General features: G+C 43.9%; 1 protein-coding gene across 1 annotated transcript in view; it reads left to right on the top strand.

Moving 5' to 3' along the window:
- Window positions 1–692: 692 nt before the first annotated feature.
- Kpnb1 (karyopherin subunit beta 1) overlaps window positions 693–18,939 on the top strand; it is a 31,932-nt gene continuing 13,685 nt past the window's right edge. The window contains exons 1-11 of the mRNA XM_005075907.4: window positions 693–1,061; window positions 1,158–1,216; window positions 3,384–3,566; window positions 7,810–8,010; window positions 8,974–9,126; window positions 11,426–11,485; window positions 11,976–12,065; window positions 12,700–12,810; window positions 14,645–14,746; window positions 16,822–17,046; window positions 18,349–18,540. Coding sequence (XP_005075964.1) covers window positions 1,022–1,061; window positions 1,158–1,216; window positions 3,384–3,566; window positions 7,810–8,010; window positions 8,974–9,126; window positions 11,426–11,485; window positions 11,976–12,065; window positions 12,700–12,810; window positions 14,645–14,746; window positions 16,822–17,046; window positions 18,349–18,540 — 1,416 coding nt within the window. The 5' untranslated portion in view covers window positions 693–1,021. The remainder of the gene's footprint in view (window positions 1,062–1,157; window positions 1,217–3,383; window positions 3,567–7,809; window positions 8,011–8,973; window positions 9,127–11,425; window positions 11,486–11,975; window positions 12,066–12,699; window positions 12,811–14,644; window positions 14,747–16,821; window positions 17,047–18,348; window positions 18,541–18,939) is intronic.

The raw sequence follows: 18,939 nt of genomic DNA, 5'->3' as shown, positions 1-18,939 counted from the left end.
CTGCTCAGCTCAGAGCCGGGCGGAGGGCGGACCTCGCCATTCACAGCAGCTTCCTGTGGGCGCGGCGCAGGACTTTAACGGTCCCCCTCCCCGCCCCCTCCGAGGCCCGCGAAAGCCTCACTTTTTATACCCCCGCGAGTGACCGCACCACGCGGAGACCATTCCGAGCGACTCGCGCGCAGCTCCGCCCCTCCCCGAAGGCGTCCCGTCGTGCCCCGCGCTAGACTCTTAGCAGTACGGGCGACTCCCGCCTTTACGCCCGGCGACCCCGAACTCCCCAACCCAGGTCTCCCGGCGCCCCGTCCTATCAACGTCCAGTATCCTAGCCAATCGGGTGCGCTCCGAGTCTTACCTTCCGCCCGCCCTCCTCCCCGCGCACAGCCGGTGCGAGCCCGAAGGCCTTTACCGGGGCTGCCCAATCAGAAGCCGACTCTTACCTGCCCCACCCCAATGTCCCTCCCCTCGGCCAATGATCGCTCCCCATTCCGCTGCCCGCCCAGCCAACCGGGCCTTGAAGCCCGCGAGCGAATAGGCGCGCGGCGGCCCTTCAACGCTAACCTTCTAGCCAATTGGGGATTCCGCGTAGCCGCGGCAGCAGCCAATCGTTGTGCAGCGCGGTGCCGCCGCGAGAGGTCCGGCAAGAATATCCCTCCGCCTCCCTCCCTCAATCTCTCTCCCTCCCAGAGATCCGCCTCTCACTTACTGCCGCCCTTCCTTCTTTCTCCCTCCGCCGCTTGAGCACCAGCCGCGCTCTGAGCTGCCCCCGGGGTCCCTCCCCCGCCGCCAGAGGAGCAGCTGCCGCCGCCTAACACATTAGGAGGGCGGAAGGAAGGAGAGTGGGGAGGAAGGGGAGACCGAGCGCCTGCCCAGAGGCAACCGGTGAATGGGCTTGTGGTGACCCCCGCCCCCCACCCCACCCTCCCTTCCCACCCGACCCCCAACCCCCATCCCCAGTTGGAGCCGCCGCCCGAGAGGCCGGGCCGTCGTCTTTGGAAGAGTCCCCGCCGCCGTCACCTCCGCCATGGAGCTGATCACCATCCTCGAGAAGACCGTGTCTCCGGGTAGGACTCGGGGCCGGGGGTCGGGCTGAGGTGATTGGGGTGGGGGAGGGGGTGGCCCCTCTGACCCCGCTACCTCTCCCCATTCCTCCCCCCCAGATCGGCTGGAGCTGGAAGCGGCGCAGAAGTTCCTGGAGCGTGCGGCTGTAGAGAACCTGGTGCGTGCTGCCCCGCCGCGCCCCATCCCGCCGCGTCCCTATCCCTGTGTGCGGGCCTTCCCGCCCTCCTGGAGGCCCAGGCCTCAGGAACCCACCCCGCCCCATCCCGTCCCCCTTCCCCCCCCCCCCTCCCGGTCCAACCTAACCCCGCCATCGGGAAGCCGGTGGGTGTGTCCCGCCCCGGGCCCTGCGCTTGGCCAATGGCGAGGCGAGCCGGGGTGATCGCTGTCCAATCGCCTCGCGGCATGAGGGCGGCGGTGCAGCGGGAGGGAGAAAGAGGGAGGGAAGGGAAGTTAGGTTGCATGGCGCTGCGTGTTCAGCAAGGGTGGGGGTTGGGGAGCCGGGCCTAGGGGCCATGTGGAAGCTCAGCGCCCTGCTGCCTACCTTCTACTGGCCGGTGCCGGCTTTTCCTTCCTGCCCCATGGCTCTTCTGGCTGTCTGCACCTACTACCCAGAGCCCTACCCTTTCCCAGCTCCCATAGTCTGTGCTCAGGGCCACGCCTGGTAGCCGACCACCTCTGAACCCATTGCCACTATTTTTTTTCCTTTCCTGAGCTAAGCGTGCATGTATGTTATGTCTGGACTTGGATCATTAGGTCCCTACCTCATCCTTAGGGATCTGTATTTTGCCCAGAGTCTCAGCCTCAATCCTGAGATTTATTCCCTGAAGAAATCACAGTTACCTCGCTTTTCGTAGTTTCTGATTTAAGAAGTATATTTTAAAAGAAACCAAAAACAACCTGACCTTTGTGTAGGAAAATGGGAAATGATTGGAGTAGTTTGGTGCCAGAATGTTTCTTTTTGGTAGCCCTCTCCTAGGGGTGGGTAACAGGGAAAGGTGGATGGTATTGAAAGTCTCTTAAAGGTAATAAGTCCAAAAAAACACTGTAACCAAATGTAGTCCTTCTTGATAGCTTGGTAAAATAGTAACATCCGTAGGAATAGAACCCATTTGTGCAAACTGCCTTTTCAGTACTTAGGTGAGGGGCTTTTTATTGACCTTTTATCTTTTAGCTCACCCCCTTTAAGCATTTCCTTGTTGTGTAGACTAAGGATTCCACTCATGGTACATTCTTTTGCTGATCTTGCTACTATCACTCTTTAGTGGCACATAATAAAACTTTGAGAATTACCTCCTGTGCTTTCAGAACTAGCTAATAGTAAGGAAATATGTCTACTCTTGCCACTTTAGCTTTCTGTTTGGGCGGGTTCATACACACAGACATGCTCGCACGCATGCATGAATGCGTGTGTCTGTGTGTTGTTTTGGAACCTGTATTTTGAAGAGTGGGTATTTGGAGGATTCACTGTTAGCCCAAAGCATGAGAGGACGGTTGGTATGTGCCGCTATTAAACAGAAAATGATTTTTCTTGAGACAACTTATCTTGTCATTTGGCTTTTCAAAGACCGGGATTATCCGTAGCTTTGGAGCCTGTCTTGGAACTCACTTTGTAGATCAGGCTGACTTTGAACTCAGAGAGATCCACCTGTCTCTGCCCCCCAAGTGCTGGGATTAAAGGTGTGTGTCACCAACTCCTGGCTTTTTTATCTTCATTTTTTTCATTTCTGAATATTATTTACCACTTATCACTTTTACTTAAATCCCTTTTGCTGAACACTCAGAACTAAGCTGCAGAGGACTAGGCACTTTCATCTATTTTAGACTTACATATAATTTCTGTTACAAATGTTCACTTGTATAAGATCAGAAAGCTGCAGTGAGTATTACTCTTTTGGACTAGATTTCAGTTTTTTAAAGTATACATCAATTTTCTTCTATAGTCAGCAAATTTGCAATAGTATAGGTGCCTTGGGAACCTTGAACCTAGGATAATCCAATGTCAGGTTGTTGGTTTTCTTTAATTCTGGGGAATTGTCTGAAGATTGTGCACAAGGGATGACACCGTCTCTTTGTATAGTAAGTAACATTTTTACAGGAATTGGATCTTGTTAAATTGCTTAGTTTGTTTTGCTTTAAGGTTTCTGAACCCAAGGAAACCTCATGAGTGTTGAGTCTAGGCAGGTATCTATTCAAATAGATATTTCCCAAGTTCCTGAGATATTTTGATGTGATCTAAATTTCCTTTTTGTGTGTCTCAGTAGTTGAGTGTTCTACAAGGAAGTTGAAATTTTTGAGATACTCACAAATGTATCTTTTCTCAATAGCCCACGTTCCTTGTGGAACTGTCCAGAGTGCTGGCAAATCCAGGAAACAGTCAGGTTGCCAGAGTTGCAGCTGGTCTACAAATCAAGAACTCTCTGACATCGAAAGATCCAGATATCAAGGCACAGTACCAGCAGAGGTGGCTTGCCATTGATGCTAATGCTCGACGGGAAGTCAAGAACTATGTAAGTGACTGTCATATGGCCTAAGGAACCGTGTTGTCAGGGTTTGGTCATTTGCATGGCATAGAACTTCTCAGTAAGAGGATTGGAGAGATGGTTCAGAGCACTGGCTGCTCTTCCAGAAGTCCTGAGTTCAATTCCCAGCAACCACATGGTGATTCACAACCATCTATAATAAGATCTGGTGCCCTCTTCTGGCATGTATGCATGTAGGCATGCCAGAACAACACTATACATAATAAATAAGATCTTTAAAAAAAAAGACAGTATTTCTGAGACCTAAACTTTACCTGAAGGTAGAAATTTTGTTTCATTAAAATCTCAATGTGGCAAAAGGTGTTTGGCTATTGGTTGGATTCAGCTGCCTGAGGTAACCAGCAGTTTGGGATCTCTGTTTTTGTTTTTTGAGACAGGGTTTCTCTGTATTGTTTTGTCCTGGAACTCACTCTGTAGACCAGGCTGGCCTCGAACTCACAGAGATCCGCCTGCCTCTGTCTCCAGAGTGCTGGGATTAAAGGTGTGCGCCACCAACACCCGGCCAGTTTGGGATCTCTTGTTAGAATTGGGAAAATGCAGGTTTTGATGGTATGTATCACCACCACCTAAGAAATTTCACTAATGTTATGTGTGTCAGTGATAGAGGCTTCTAGTATCCATAAAGACTCAGGTTCTCTCCTTAACACCACATAAGAGAATGAATTATTTTGTGTACTTGGGATCTCTAGAATGAAGCTGGGAATTCTTTCCATTCAGTCCTATGTAGTCCAGGCTAGCGTCAAATTTCTGGTCCTCCTGTTTTTACTTCTGAAATGCTTGTTTTATAAGTATGTGTCACAACACTGCACTCTGATTGTGTGTGTGTGTGTGTGTGAGAGAGAGAGAGAGAGAGAGAGAGAGAGAGAGACAATGTGTTAGCCCAGCTGGCCTTGAATTTACAATCTAATAAAAGGAAGCTATGAACTCTTACATCACTTTTTTTTTTTTTTTGGTTTTTTTTTTTTTTTTTTTTTTTTTTTTTTTTGGTTTTTTGAGACAGGGTTTCTCTGTGGCTTTGGAGGCTGTCCTGGAACTCGCTTGGTAGTCCAGGCTGGTCTCGAACTCACAGAGATCCGCCTGCCTCTGCCTCCCGAGTGCTGGGATTAAAGGCGTGCGCCACCAACGCCCGGCTCTTACCTCACTTTTACCCTGAATGCTGGCTACAGGTATATGCCACCATGTCTGGATTTTCAGAGATATTTTAGAATATTTTCATTCTTTTTTTAATGTTTGGGTGCCTTTGGAAGCCAGAAGAGGGTGTCTGGTCCCCTGAAACTAGAGTTAATGTGCCATTGTGAGCCATCAGGCAAGGGTGCTAGGAACAGAGCTCTTGGGCCCTGAGAGAGCAGGAAGTGTTACTAACTGCTGAGCTATCTCCCCAGCACAGTTGACAGCTCCTGTTGAGCTTCAGGGTGGCTAGTTCCTGTCATGAGACTGTAAAGTCTGAAAATAAAGTGATTTTTTTTTGAGTCTTTCAAATGTGAAAAGTTTGCAAATAGGAGTATGACAATTATTTATTTGTCTGTCTGTCTGTCTATTCATCTACCAATCATGGGTCCGGATCTCACTAGCTCAGACTGACTCCAAACTCACAAACTGCCTGCCTCTGCTTCCTGAATACTGGGACCTAAGGTGTGTGCCACCACAACTGGCCCTATTATTGTTTCTTTTATGTACCGGCCCTATTATTGTTTCTTTTATGTACCAAATTATATAAAACTTCCTCGATATCTCAGCATTGTGATTGAGATAGATGTTGAATGTTAAGGAAAATAACAGTGTTTGCTGTTTTGCATCATGACATTTTTGTGAGTTGTTGTTGAATTAGTCATCTCGCTAAAGCGTAGTATTCAAACATATAGGCAGGTTTGTCTTTTTTGCTTTTAATTAATAGTTATTTAGTGGCCTGTATCATATGGCTAAGGGCCAAAGGAAGCTGGGTAAATTAAACAACTATGCAGTCATGATTTGTCCTGGGCATATAAGGTAGAAATAAGAGAAATTTCTGTGTGGGTATGCAGGTTGATATTATGGGCATCATAACTACCGGATTTAGATGCCATCTTTAGGCAAATTAGTATCCTTCCCCAGTAGTGACCGTCCTTCCTCCTCCCGTCATGCTTTTTCTAGTACCTGTCATGTGACGGGCATGCTAGGAAACAGCTGATTTTGAATCGTCCTTGGAGTCTATAAAGCTGTTTCTGTCAAGTGTTGTTTTTAGACAGGGTCTCACTATGTAGTCATAGCTGGCTTCAAACTCACTAGCTAGACCAGACAGGCCTCAAACCCACAGAGGTCCACCTGTTTCTGCTTCCCTAGTACTGGGATTAAAAGTGTGTATCACGGTGTCTAGCTGTTGTGATTATTTTTAATTATGGATGTTTAGGGGGTGCACAAAGGTGTTGGATCCCACTGGAATGGTGTTGTAGGTGGTTGTGAGCTGATAGATGTAGGAGCCCAGCTTGAGTCCTTTGCAAGTGATGTATGTATACTCTTAATGGTTGGGCAATCTTTTCAGCCATGTATGTTTTAATCCCTCTTTCTCTTAGCTGTTAGACATAAATGAAATATTTTCACTGAAAAATCTTTCTTTTTCTTCTCTTTTTTGAGGGGCGAGGACAGGGTTTCTCACTGACTGGCACTCTGGGATTCACTTTGTAGACCAGGCTGGCCTCAAATTCACAGAGACCCTGAGATTAAGGTGTATCCTTTTGGAGTTGGGATTATCACAGTGTGTTCTTAGTCTGGCTTCTACCATATGCATGGTAGTCCTCTTGCCTTCCTCTCCCTAGGGCTGGTTGTCACTCTGGGCTGGGACTTTAATCAGATTGAGTTATTCCCATTTTGTTCCTGAGAGTTTACTTCATTTCATTTTGTTTTTGTGGTTTTGAGAAAGGATCTCATTGAGTATGTAGCCCAGCCTGCCTTCCTGTCTAAGCCTTCAAAGTGCTAAGATTATAGGTATGAGCCAGGGTGTCTACCAGTTTGTTTTTGACATACAGTTTTTATTGACATTGATTCTAGCTCTACTGTTCCTAGAGAGCAAAACTTTGATTTAAAATCAGAAGTATTAGTTATCAGGTGGAGCTGGGGCCAGGGCTGGAAAAGATGATACACCATAGAAGAGAAATAGAGTTGCTACTAACTAATAGCTACACAGCAGGACACTAAATGACCTGACCCAGTCAGCAGAGCTGGCTGGAATATCTGGCAGCTTTTCCTTGTCTTGTTCATGCCAGGAACAGTTAACTGTTTGCCTTTGAGTGGACTCATGATTCTTAGTGAGTTCATGATTTGAATTAGCTGAACGTGGTAATGGTTAACCCTGGGCAAATTGTGGCTTCATTCTTTATCTGAATCTGTGCCTGTATAAATGTTGTGTGACTGCCATTTCCATTGAGAAGCTTAGTGACAAGCAGATCTCTGTTTGGCATCACCGACTACTTCTTGGTGATGGCTAAGAACAGTGTTTTGTTCTTTAGGCATACAGAACTAACCCTCTCAGAGTAGAAGTTATGTAATGGTTGAGTGTTAGATTTTGGTAACATTTAAATGATGGTGTCACTCGATCCTAAGTCTTTTTGTATAAGTCAGTACTGGGTTATCAGTGACCAAAGAGGAGATTTGTTCTTGTCATTGGTAAGAAAATCACTTTCTTGAGTCAGATTCGATTAGTGTGCTGGGAATTACCTTCACCTGCGTGTTCCACAGCTGCTTCTCCCTGTCCAGTCAGTGAGCAATCTCTTTACCACCAAGAGTCAGAATTTTTTTTTTTTTTTTTTTTTTTTGGTTTTTACGAGACAGGGTTTCTCTGTATTGTTTTGGAGGCTATCAGTCCAGCCCGGCCTCGAACTCACAGAGATCCGCCTGCCTCTGCCTCCCGAGTGCTGGGATTAAAGGCGTGCGCCACCACCGCCCGGCTCAGAAAATGTATCTTACCCCATTGCTCCTGCCTTGCCTTTCAGGGTTGCTTCTCTTGAGTTTCCGACATATGTTGATTTGGAAGTGAGATGTGAGTTGGAAGAAAATTCATTTGACTGCCAGTTTTGTTTTTAGCTTTTAGAAACCTGTGTTGATACTTAAGTAGTCTTTTTGTGGGGTGAGGTCAACAAAAATCAGACACATGATAAAGAAGTGGGTGGTGGTTAAATATGCTCAAAGAATGTTACAAATTGATATTCTGTTGTGTTGTATCTTTCCCACCCCCCAGGTTTTGCAGACTTTGGGCACAGAAACTTACCGACCTAGTTCTGCCTCACAGTGTGTGGCTGGTATTGCTTGTGCAGAGATCCCAGTAAACCAGTGGCCAGAACTCATTCCTCAGCTGGTAGCCAATGTTACAAACCCTAACAGCACAGAGCACATGAAAGAGTCCACATTGGAAGCTATTGGTTACATTTGTCAAGATATAGTAAGTACTTGCCTGCTCCTTCCAATTTATATACTTTTGATTCTTTTAGCTGTCTCTTGAGTGGTATGGGGTCCCTTATCAGATGGAAAACACCAACCTGCTGTAGTGCTTTAAAGATGGAAATGCTTACTTTGGACCTGCAGTCTCATAACTAATCATGCTCTGAAGTGAGGAACTTAAGGGTCATGAACTCAGAATGGGACTGTTGGGGTATAGATTAAGTGGTAGAGTGCCTAGCATTCATGAGACCCTTTGGTATGATCTCTTGGGCACAGAAATAAAAGAACAAATGGAGTGGAAATCCATTATGAGATACTTTGGGTTTTTGTCGTTTTGAGATAGTCTCCAGGCTGTCCTTGAACTCCTGATCTTTCTGCCTCCATTTCTCAAGGGATGGCTCAGGGTGCTTAGGGTACTGTGAATGTTCCAGTGCCTTTTTATTTATAAGCTTTAAGCCAGTTTTCTCACTTGCTGTAGTTGGTTTAGTTGATATAACCACAGAAGTCTTACATGCAGCCATCTTTGGACTGTTGCTGGTGAGATTTATTCCTCTTGGTATCTGTTCAGCATTGACTTATTACATGGCCTATAATGTTTGACCTGAACTTAGATGTTGTATGTATCCAGGTCCTTGACTGTTTGAAAGCTTTATTTGGTTTGGTACAGGTGGGAAAAACCACAAGACCGCTGCCATCTCTTTGTATACAGAAGAAGGAAAAGCCAATGCATCCTGTGTCCAGAGACATGTTAAGCAGTCAGGGATGATGAGTTTGATCTGTTTCAGTTTAATTTTGTGCTGTTCTGGGGGGGAGAATATTTTGCAGGTAATTTGGAGAACTGTCAAAAATGGAGATGTGTGAGAAATGGTTTGAGTCATGGGACTCCCTTAGGTAGATTTCATAATTAAAAGTATTGTTTAGCCACGTCATGTTATGACCATTTGTATTTCTCTGTTTGTATTAGGACCCAGAGCAGCTACAAGATAAATCCAATGAGATTCTGACTGCCATAATCCAGGGGATGAGGAAAGAAGAACCTAGTAATAATGTGAAGCTAGCTGCTACTAATGCACTCCTGAACTCACTGGAGTTCACCAAAGCAAACTTTGACAAAGAGGTATGCTTCTCTGGCACATGATAGATAACCTGGCAGAGAATGAGGAATGAAGGACTCAAAGCGTTGGTTTTAGTTTTAAAAGATAGGAAAATCCACCTTGTTTTAGAAGCATTCGTCTCCATTTTAGTTGAGGTTTCTTGTGAGGTACCTCCATGAAGTCTATGATTGGATAAAATGCCAGGTTCACTTTTAATAATTTAATAATTAAATTTTAATAATTAGAAATGATTCACTATTTTTCAGTATAAGGTCAGTTACTTGTTCTGTACACTGTTTTCATCTGGCAAAACTGTATACCTCTAGTGACTAACTCCCATTTCTCCAGTCTCTGGTTGCTTGCACAATTCTACTTTCTGTTCTGTGAATGGAATCAGACTGCATTTGCCCTTTTCAAGTTTGAGTTACTATCGTGTATTTTGTATGTGGGGGTGGCACACAGTAAATCAATCGGGTCAGAGGACAACTTTAGAATCCATTTTCTCCTTTCGCCTTTACATGGGTTCCAGGGGTTGAACTCTGGTCATCAGGCTTGCTCAGTAAGTACCTTTATCCACTGAGCCATCTCACCAGCCTGTACATTTTGTAGCTAGTTTGTCTGTTTAACTTAGCATATTATCTTCAAGACTCGTGCATGCACAATGACAATTTTCTTTTTAAGTCTGGGTAAGAGTTGTTTGTATGAATGTACTGCATTTTGTGTATCAAGCCATCCGTTTTGGGCTACCTCCACCTTTTATATACTGTGAACAGTGCTGTTGTGAACATACGTGTGTGGATTTTTAAAAATTTATTCTTTTAAATTTCATTTTACATTCCAACCACAATTCTCCCACCCCAGCTCCTGTGTGTCCTGTCTCCTCCCCTCTCCCCCCAAGCCACCCCCTGTCCACCCCTCCTCAAGGGTAAGGGAGTCAACAAAGTCTGGCACAATAGATTGGGGCAGGGCCAAGCTCCTGTCCCATACATTAAGACTGAGCATGGCATCCCATCAGAGGGAATGGGCTCCAACAAGCTACCTCAAGTACCAAGTTTGTATTGTGGTTCTACTACCGGAGGGCCCCTCAGATAATCCAAGTGTTTGTGGAAGTTTTGAGAGTTGATTTCAGCTCTTTTTAGCCTCTATTCAAAAGTGGAATTAGTGACACATATGATCTGAAGTTATTTTGGGGTTTTTGTTTGTTGACACCTTGGCTCATTTTTTGTTTTTCATTTTTTGACCTTTGAATAGAGTAGTGAAATCTAGGATACCATAGCAAACTAATTTAGTGTATGTGGCTTATTATTTATTCTTTTGGAGGCGAGGTCTCACAGTGTAGGCCTGGCTGTCCTGGAAATCAGAGCCATCATGCCCAGCTTCAGAGCAAGCTAATTTTCATTGGATGAGAAGTGGAATTTTTCTTTTAGATCACAGATGACTTAGGAAGAGTAGCAGTTGAGTTCACTGTTTTGTTCTCCCTTCACCACGTTTGTGAGTTTGTTGGTTCACGGGAAACTTTGTCTCTGAAATCAATTCTTTTTTTTATTTTTTATTTTTTTCATTATTTTGAGACAGGGTTTCTCTATATTGTTTTGGAGGCTGCGTACTGGAACTCTCTGTAGACCAGGCTGGCCTCAAACTCACAGAGATCCACCTGCCTCTGCCTCCCAAGTGCTGGGATTAGAGGCATGTAACATCAATGCCTGGCTCTGAAATCAATTCTTAAATTTTTTATTTTGGGGAATAGGGTTTCACAATGGCATAGGACTCATTGCAGAACATGTAATCCTCAAAAATAGAGATCCTCCTGCCTGTCTCTGGCTCTACACACGTAACACTATGCTTGCTACTCTTTTGTTTTTGTTTTTGGTTTTTCGAGACAGGGTTTCTCTGTATTGTTTTGGAGGCTCTCCTGGAACTCCACTCTGTAGACAATCCTGGAGGATGGCCTCCAATTCACAGAGATCTGCCTGTCTCTCCCTCCCGAGTGCTGGGATTATATGCTTGCTTATCTTAAATTTGTATGTGAGGAAAGTTGTTTTCCTACATTTTGGGTTTTCTTTTTCACTAGCTATTGTTTAAATCTTGTGACCTACATCTTCCTGTCTGATACCTCGTTTGGGAAGTTCACCTTGGGAATTAAAAGATTAAAGACTTCCTTAGAGGGAAGAGTCATACTGAAGACACCAGAGGCAAACTGCTTATATAGCTCTTACTGCCTCAGGAAAGGGTGCTTGATTGTACCAGAATGTTGCAGGTCCTTGACATGGTGACAGATTTTCTGCAGTTAATGCATTCCTAATGTTCTTTATTTTTCTGCAGTCTGAACGGCACTTTATCATGCAAGTGGTCTGTGAAGCCACACAGTGTCCAGATACAAGGGTAAGTTTGTTGCTTTATGAAATTGTCCCTATCTTCCTAGGAAATGCTGGCTCTGTCATCCAGTTTGAAATTTAGGGAATCAATGAATTAAACAAGGTTTGACTAATCTTATTAATGAAAGTTCTACATTGGAGACTGTTACCCTCTTAAAGGTTGCAGAGGAGGTTTTGATTAACTTTGCTGGTTTAGAGCCTATAGTGCTATGATTATCTTTATCATAGAAATGGCATTGCTATTGCTGTAACCTAAACTGGACCCTTGAAGTTAGTGAAAGGAACATCTTCAGTCTAAGTATCACTTGTGAGTTTAACCTTGCTGTGGCCTTTTCAGGCATTGGTAAAACATGGTGGGGGACAGGATGAAAAGTAAGAGATAGTGAAAATGGAGGGATTGATTGGGATCAAATAACATTACTCAGGTACCCTCGGTTCCTTAAGTCTACTGTGCAGACTGCTTAGTTACTTAGTAACTGTTTAATCTCTTCTTAAAGGTACGAGTGGCTGCTTTACAGAATCTAGTGAAGATAATGTCATTGTATTACCAGTACATGGAGACATATATGGGTCCTGCCCTTTTTGCTGTAAGTATTTTATATAATTTGAACTTGTAACTAGTTGCAGGGCTCATTACTTTTAATTGCTATTTTGTAATTCTGTGGAGTTTTTTTTTTTTAAGTTAACATGAGTGTTAGGGCTTGTTATTTATATTTTGTGAGACATTACTTCACATTATGGTTCCATCCATTGTGTCTGGATTTCACTATGTAATTCAGGATGGCCACAAATTGAGCAGTCCCCTTAAAGGGCTGAGATTACAGCTATGAGCCCTGCATGAATTCAACAGTGGTGTGCCAAGAAAATATGTACTTTTTTTTTTAACCCCGATTTTCTGCGATAGGGTTTCTCTGTGGCTTTGGAGGCTGTACTGGAATTAACTCTTATAGGCCAAGCTGGTCTCAAACTCACAGAGATCCACCTGTCTCTGCCTCCTGAGTGCTGGGATTAGAGGCGTGTGCCACCACTGCCCGCGAAAATGTGTACTGTTTTTGACTGTTAAATACATTTTGCAAGTCTTCCTCTTTTTTGTTCCTTTTTATGTCAGACTGAACTTCATAAATTGTATTTTTTTTTTTTTTAGCTTCAATGTCTGGTTAAAAGGATGTCTAACTTAAATCTGTACTTAGAGTCTGGGATGTTTTTTCTTTTTTTCTTAAGATCACAATTGAAGCAATGAAAAGTGACATTGATGAAGTGGCCCTACAAGGAATAGAATTTTGGTCCAACGTCTGTGATGAGGAAATGGATTTGGCCATTGAAGCTTCAGAGGTGAGCCTGGGTTGAGCCTCTTAAGAAGAGCTGCTGTTCTGCTGAGATGTTATACATTTTATTTGTGGGTATCATTCTTCTAGAAGCCTTCCATTGTGACTGGGCTATTGCCCTTAAAGGATTGTGGTTTTTCTGCTAGCCAGATATCCTCACTACTGAGGCAGCTCATGCTTCTGCCAGTTTCAGGTTGATAATTCTGCTGTGAACACAAGGGGGCAGCAGGTTGTCAAGTTTATTGTTGGGAAATTTTTCCCTTTGAAATCTTAATACAAGCTCAAGATGCATAATTGATAACAGCTTACGAGCTCTGGAGAAGGAGAAGGCTATCTTTGACTTGGAATTCTGACAAAGCTGTGCTTCCAGCACTGCCAGTGTATGCCAATACAGCTTTCTTACACCGTCCTTATGCATCATTTTGGGTTTGTTTGTTTGTTTTTTGAGAGAGGGTGGCTTTGGAGCCTGTCCTAGAACTCACTCTTGTAGACCAGGCTGGTCTCAAACTGACAGAGATCCGCCTGCCTCTGGGATTAAAGGCGTGCAACACCACTGCCAAGCTCTTGTGTGCTTCTCTTGAGCCAAAAGAACATATATCAGAAATTGTTGGTTTTAATGTGCATTGCTCTGTAGGCACTAAAGAACAACCTCAGGTGTTACCTACCTTGTGTGTGTGTGTGTTTTTTGTTTTTTTGTTGTTGTTGTTTTTTTCAAGGTAAGTTATATCACAGAACTTGGGACTTGCTGATAATGCTGGTGGCCAGTGCACCCAGAATCCACTTATCTCTGCACCTCAGTGCTAGGACTATAAACTTGCAATTCATATTCAGTTGAGTTAGGTTTATTGTTTGTTTTGTTTTTGAATCAGGGTCTTCTATGTAGCTCTAGCTGTCCTAAAACTCACAGAGATCCCCATCTCTGCCTCCCAAACACTGTAATTAAAGGCATCACCACTACACTTGACAGCACACCCATATTTCTGTTTTTCTTTTCTTGGTTTTCTGAGGCAGGGTTTCTCTGTACAGCCTTGGCTGTCCTGGAAATCACTCTGTAGACCAGGCTGGCCTTAAACTCACAGAGGTCGGCCTGCCTCTGCCTCCCGAGAGCTGGGATTGAAGGAGTGCCACCACTACTGGCTAACTTGTTTAACTTTATTTTATATGCTTTGGTGTGAAGCTGTCCAATCCCCTAGAACTGGAGTTACAGTTGTGAGCTGCTCTATGGGTGCTAGGAATTGAACTTGGGTCCTCTTGAAAAGCAGCCAGTGCTCTTAACCACTGAGCCATTTCTTCAGCCCCAGTGTGTATGTGTGTGTGTTGAAGATGGAACACTGCAAAACCAAGATGAGCATTTTGCCAACTGAGTTGCTAGCCCTAAATATCAGGTTATTAATGTGAATTTATGAATTAAGTTTGTTTTTTAAAAAATGTATTCAAGGTTGATCACAGACAGACAGACAGACACACACACACACACACACACACACACACACACGGATTCTAGACGATACCACCATCATGCCTGACCTATTCAAATATTGGGGATTAAGCCAAGGGCTTTGTACATGCTAGATAAGCAGTATAGGAGCTGAGAGTCATTGATAGTTCAGGAGTATAATTTTAAATCTAACTTTGTCTTTAATAAACATGTATATAACAGATTGATGTGCTACATAAATCTCACTGAGGTTGATAGAAGTGTAAGCAGAATCTCAAAATGTTCAGGGTTTTGCTTCTACATGTCTGTTTATCACTTGTGTGCTTCGTACCATTAGCCTTATAACCCTGTTTTAATTCTCATTATATTCATTACAACTAGCTTACTTTGTGTTTTTCCTTAGGCAGCAGAACAAGGACGGCCTCCTGAACACACCAGCAAGTTTTATGCCAAGGGAGCACTACAGTACCTGGTTCCCATCCTCACACAGACACTAACTAAGCAGGTGGGGTTCTTGACTGAATGGACGAGTGAGAAACCTTAACTTAGAGTGGTTTGGTTTTGTGTGGAACAGTTTCCATAGAAGATACTGGCAGCCATCTGGTGTGCTCTTGTAGATGACTGAGAGATGGCTAGGCTGAGGCACTGAGTGTTTGTGAAGAGACTGTGCCTGAGTGTCCTGTATTCTTGGTTGTGAACAAACCACACACTGCTCTCCTTTCCTGAGTGCTATATATAGGAACTACACTAATGGGACATTTTGTGTAAGTTGCAATGAAGACGGGTTGTGGGCCGTGGTGCAGCACAATGGAGTATGGAGCATGCTGGCATCTACAAGGCCCTGTTACCCTCTGCCTCAAATAAGAAAGGGAAAATGTAGAATTGATGTGCCAGCTTAAATGTCAGTTTCGATAACTATAATGTGTTCATGAAGTCATTTGATACATGTTTTGGGGGCTTTGGCATTTTATTGTTTTTGTTTTTCAAGCCCTGGCTGTTCCGGAACTCTCTCTGTAGACCAGGCTGGCCTCAACTCACCTGCCTCTGCCTCCTGAGTGCTGGGACTAAAGGTGTGTGCCACCGTGTCCAGCCAGTTCTTTATGAACACTGTGTCTGTTTTGCCACTGTTCTCTTTTCATCGTATTCATTGCAGTGTTTCTTGGTGGAGTGCATATGAAATATCACTAATGATCTGTCCTTGTCCTGAGGGACAGTGCTGGTAACTGAGCACTAGAAATATTTCCCACAGGAATGTAATTGCTTTCGGGATGTACATGGTTTCTGTATAGCAGTCTCAGGGTAAGTCATGGTAAGCTTTTATTTGATAACTATAAGGTCCCTGCCCCCAATTTGTGTTTTGCCTCTATGTCTGTTCACCACGGTGTGCCTGCTACTCTTGGAGGCCAGAGGGCATCATATCTCCTGGAGCTGAATGATGAACCTGGGTCCTATGGAAGAGCAGCCTTGGACCACTATGTCTCTCTAGCACCTACAGTGGTTATCTTTTTTGTTTGTTTGTTTTGGACACATTTTTTTAAAGCTTTATTTATTATGTATACTGTGTTCTGCCTGCATTTATGCCTGCAGGTCAGAAGAGAGCACAAGATCTCGTTACAAATGGTTGAAAGCCACTATGTGATTGCTGAGAATTGAACACAGGACCTTTGGAAGAACACCCAGTGCTCTTAAATTCTGAGCCATCTCTCCAGCCCTACAATGGTTATCTTTTTTTTTTTTTCATATTTTTTATTTAACTTTTTATGCATGTCACTTTCAGTTCCCTCTCCCTCCCCTCCTCCCCCATCCCAATGGTTATCTTTAATGTCTTTATTTTTTAATATATTTGTTATATTTTTCCCTTTGGAAAAGATTTTGTTTTTCCCTCCTTCCTTCAGGGTTTCTTGTGTAGCTTTGTAGACCAGGCTGGCCTTGAACTCACAGAGATCCGCCTGCCTCTGACTCCCAAATGCTGGGATGAAAGGCTGTGCTACACTGACCAGCTGGATTTTTTTTTTCCTTGAGACAAGGTTGCATGTAGCCCAGGCTGATTTCATGTTTGCTGTATATAACAGGATGGTCTTGAACTTTTGTTGTAGCTTCCACCTGCTAGTACTGGGATTACAGGCTTGTGTTAACCTATCTGCTTTATGTGTTGTTGACAACCAGCCCCAGAGCTTTGTAAGCACTGTACCAGCTGAGCTATATGTCCAGCTCCTGTAGTTTTTAAACAGGATCTTTGTACACCTGGTTGGTCTCAAACTCATGGCAGTCTTCCTTCCTGGGGCCCTCAAGTGTTAGTGTTACAGGTGTACCCCACCAGGCTGGGCAGTTAATCATTCTTGTGTGTAGCTGGAGTTTCTTTATTCTCATTGTGTGTAATAACTAAGCTGAATCTTCCATCTGCTTCTTAGGTTGACATGGACTATGTTGAGATGGCACGTGGAGAAAAGTTTTAAAATGTTTACTATTTTATTTGGCTCTGTGAACATTAGACTGTAATGATGTTTGGAAGTGTATAGAGAGCCTTTTGTTTGACTTCATGGAACAAAAACTTTCCTAATGTCAATATTCTTTCTCCAGGATGAAAACGATGACGACGATGACTGGAACCCTTGTAAAGCAGCTGGGGTGTGTCTCATGCTTCTGTCCACCTGCTGTGAAGATGACATTGTGCCACATGTTCTTCCCTTCATTAAAGAACACATCAAAAACCCTGACTGGCGATACCGTGATGCAGCAGTGATGGCCTTTGGCAGTATCTTGGAAGGACCAGAGCCTAATCAGCTCAAACCATTAGTTATACAGGTAAAGCTTGGGGAAGTGTCAGGTGGAAAATGGAATGGGGTGTGTGTGTGTACTTAAAACTGTAACCACTCCCAGAGGTTATTTTCAAATAATTGAATGTAGGTGGTCCAGACATAAAACCCACATTCTTTTCAAGGGACCCAATGTTGCCAGCCTTAGCTAAATAATCATGATACCTGCCTATGCTGTGCGATACTTTCCCCGTCTCACTATAGTTGCCCATCATTAAGGGTAAAATATACTTTTTAAAACTAAGTCATGACCTACAAACTTGAAAAATAAAGAAAAGGCTAAGGAAATGATCAACTTCCAATATACTCTTAACCAATAATGCTCTTACCTCTGGACATTGTAGCTTTGTTTTCTGTGCTGTTTGGACAACAGGATAGTTATCACTGTAAACATTGCATTATAATTTTATTTAATGCCACATTATAAGGATTTTCCTGTTGACTTAGACTTTGTGGACAATCTGAACCTTAGTGTAGCCTTGAACTGGTGGCTATTGCCTCATCTCTTGAGTGCTGGAGTTACAAGGTTAAGCTGCCACACCCAGCTAACTCCAAACTCAAGGCCTCATAACGTCTTCATGCTTCTTGGCCTTCCACGTAAACGAATTTCAGTGGAATACTATACCCAGTTACCCTATGGTTTTTTGGGGCTTTTTTTTTTTTTAAGCCTCAAATTAGCTATGTGGCTGGGGCTGATCACAAACTCCAGATCTTCCCTGCCTCTTCTACCCAAATGTTGGCTATAGTCTTACACCACCATTCCCATAGTCTTTGTGATAGTGTTATTCTAGTCTTTGAATAGAATTGACATGTATCCTATATTGGGATTTGGTGTGAGGAGAACTCACCCTTCCCTACCCTCATACCCCTGGTTTTTCAAGACAGGTTTCTCTGTGTAGCCCTGGCTGAGTTGTCTGTAGACCAGGCTGGCAACAACTCAAAGAGATCCACCTGCTTCTGCCTCTCGAGTGCTGGGATTAAAGGCATGTGTTTGCTGTGAAGAAAACATTTTTCACTTTTTGTTTGCTGTTACTATTTTGTTTTAGAAAAACATCTATTTTCAGACTCTCTTGGTCATAATTTACATTAAAATCCTTCCATCCTTACATGGGGAATGATGTTGATATTTCAGATGAGGTCTGGCATTAAATTTAGTACATACACTAGTCATTGATGGCTTGGAATTCCACATCCTTCTGCCTTCATTCCCAAATGCTGAATGCCCAGTAGCATTTCTTTTGAATAGTGATCAGCAGGGATTTCAATTTGTTTTGCTTTGTTGCATTTACAGGCTATGCCTACCCTAATAGAATTAATGAAAGACCCCAGTGTAGTTGTTCGAGACACAACAGCATGGACGGTGGGCAGGATCTGTGAGCTGCTCCCTGAAGCCGCCATCAATGATGTCTACTTGGCACCCTTGCTGCAATGTCTAATTGAAGGCCTCAGTGCTGAACCCAGAGTGGCTTCAAATGTGTGCTGGGTAAGGGATTTTCTTCCTGGTTATGACAGGAGCTTGTCCTGAGTTATTGGGAAGAAAGGAGGTGTGGGAAAGAAGACGTACTCTTAATCCTGTCTCCTAATATCTTCAGTTAGGATCTGGGGGAGATGGCAGCTGCAGAAGCCAGTGTAGCTGTTGACTTACACTGATTAGTCCCGGTCTCAAAGCACTCACAGCAGGCATGGGGCAGAGAGACCCTCTCCATTCCTCTTTGGTTGCCTTTGGACAGGTTCTGACTGAAGTGGAGTTTTTGCTCTAACCAGTACAGGGGGAGGGATGGAAGTAAGAGGAGGTGGTCAGCCTCTACACTGATTGACTGTAGGAAGTAAGAGGAGGTGGTCAGCCTCTACACTGACTGTAGGGCTGTGAGCAGAAAGAAGG

This window comes from Mesocricetus auratus, unplaced genomic scaffold (assembly GCF_017639785.1).
Source record: "Mesocricetus auratus isolate SY011 unplaced genomic scaffold, BCM_Maur_2.0 Super-Scaffold_100007, whole genome shotgun sequence".
NCBI lineage: Eukaryota > Metazoa > Chordata > Mammalia > Rodentia > Cricetidae > Mesocricetus > Mesocricetus auratus.
This window is presented reverse-complemented; position numbering and strand designations above follow the sequence as displayed.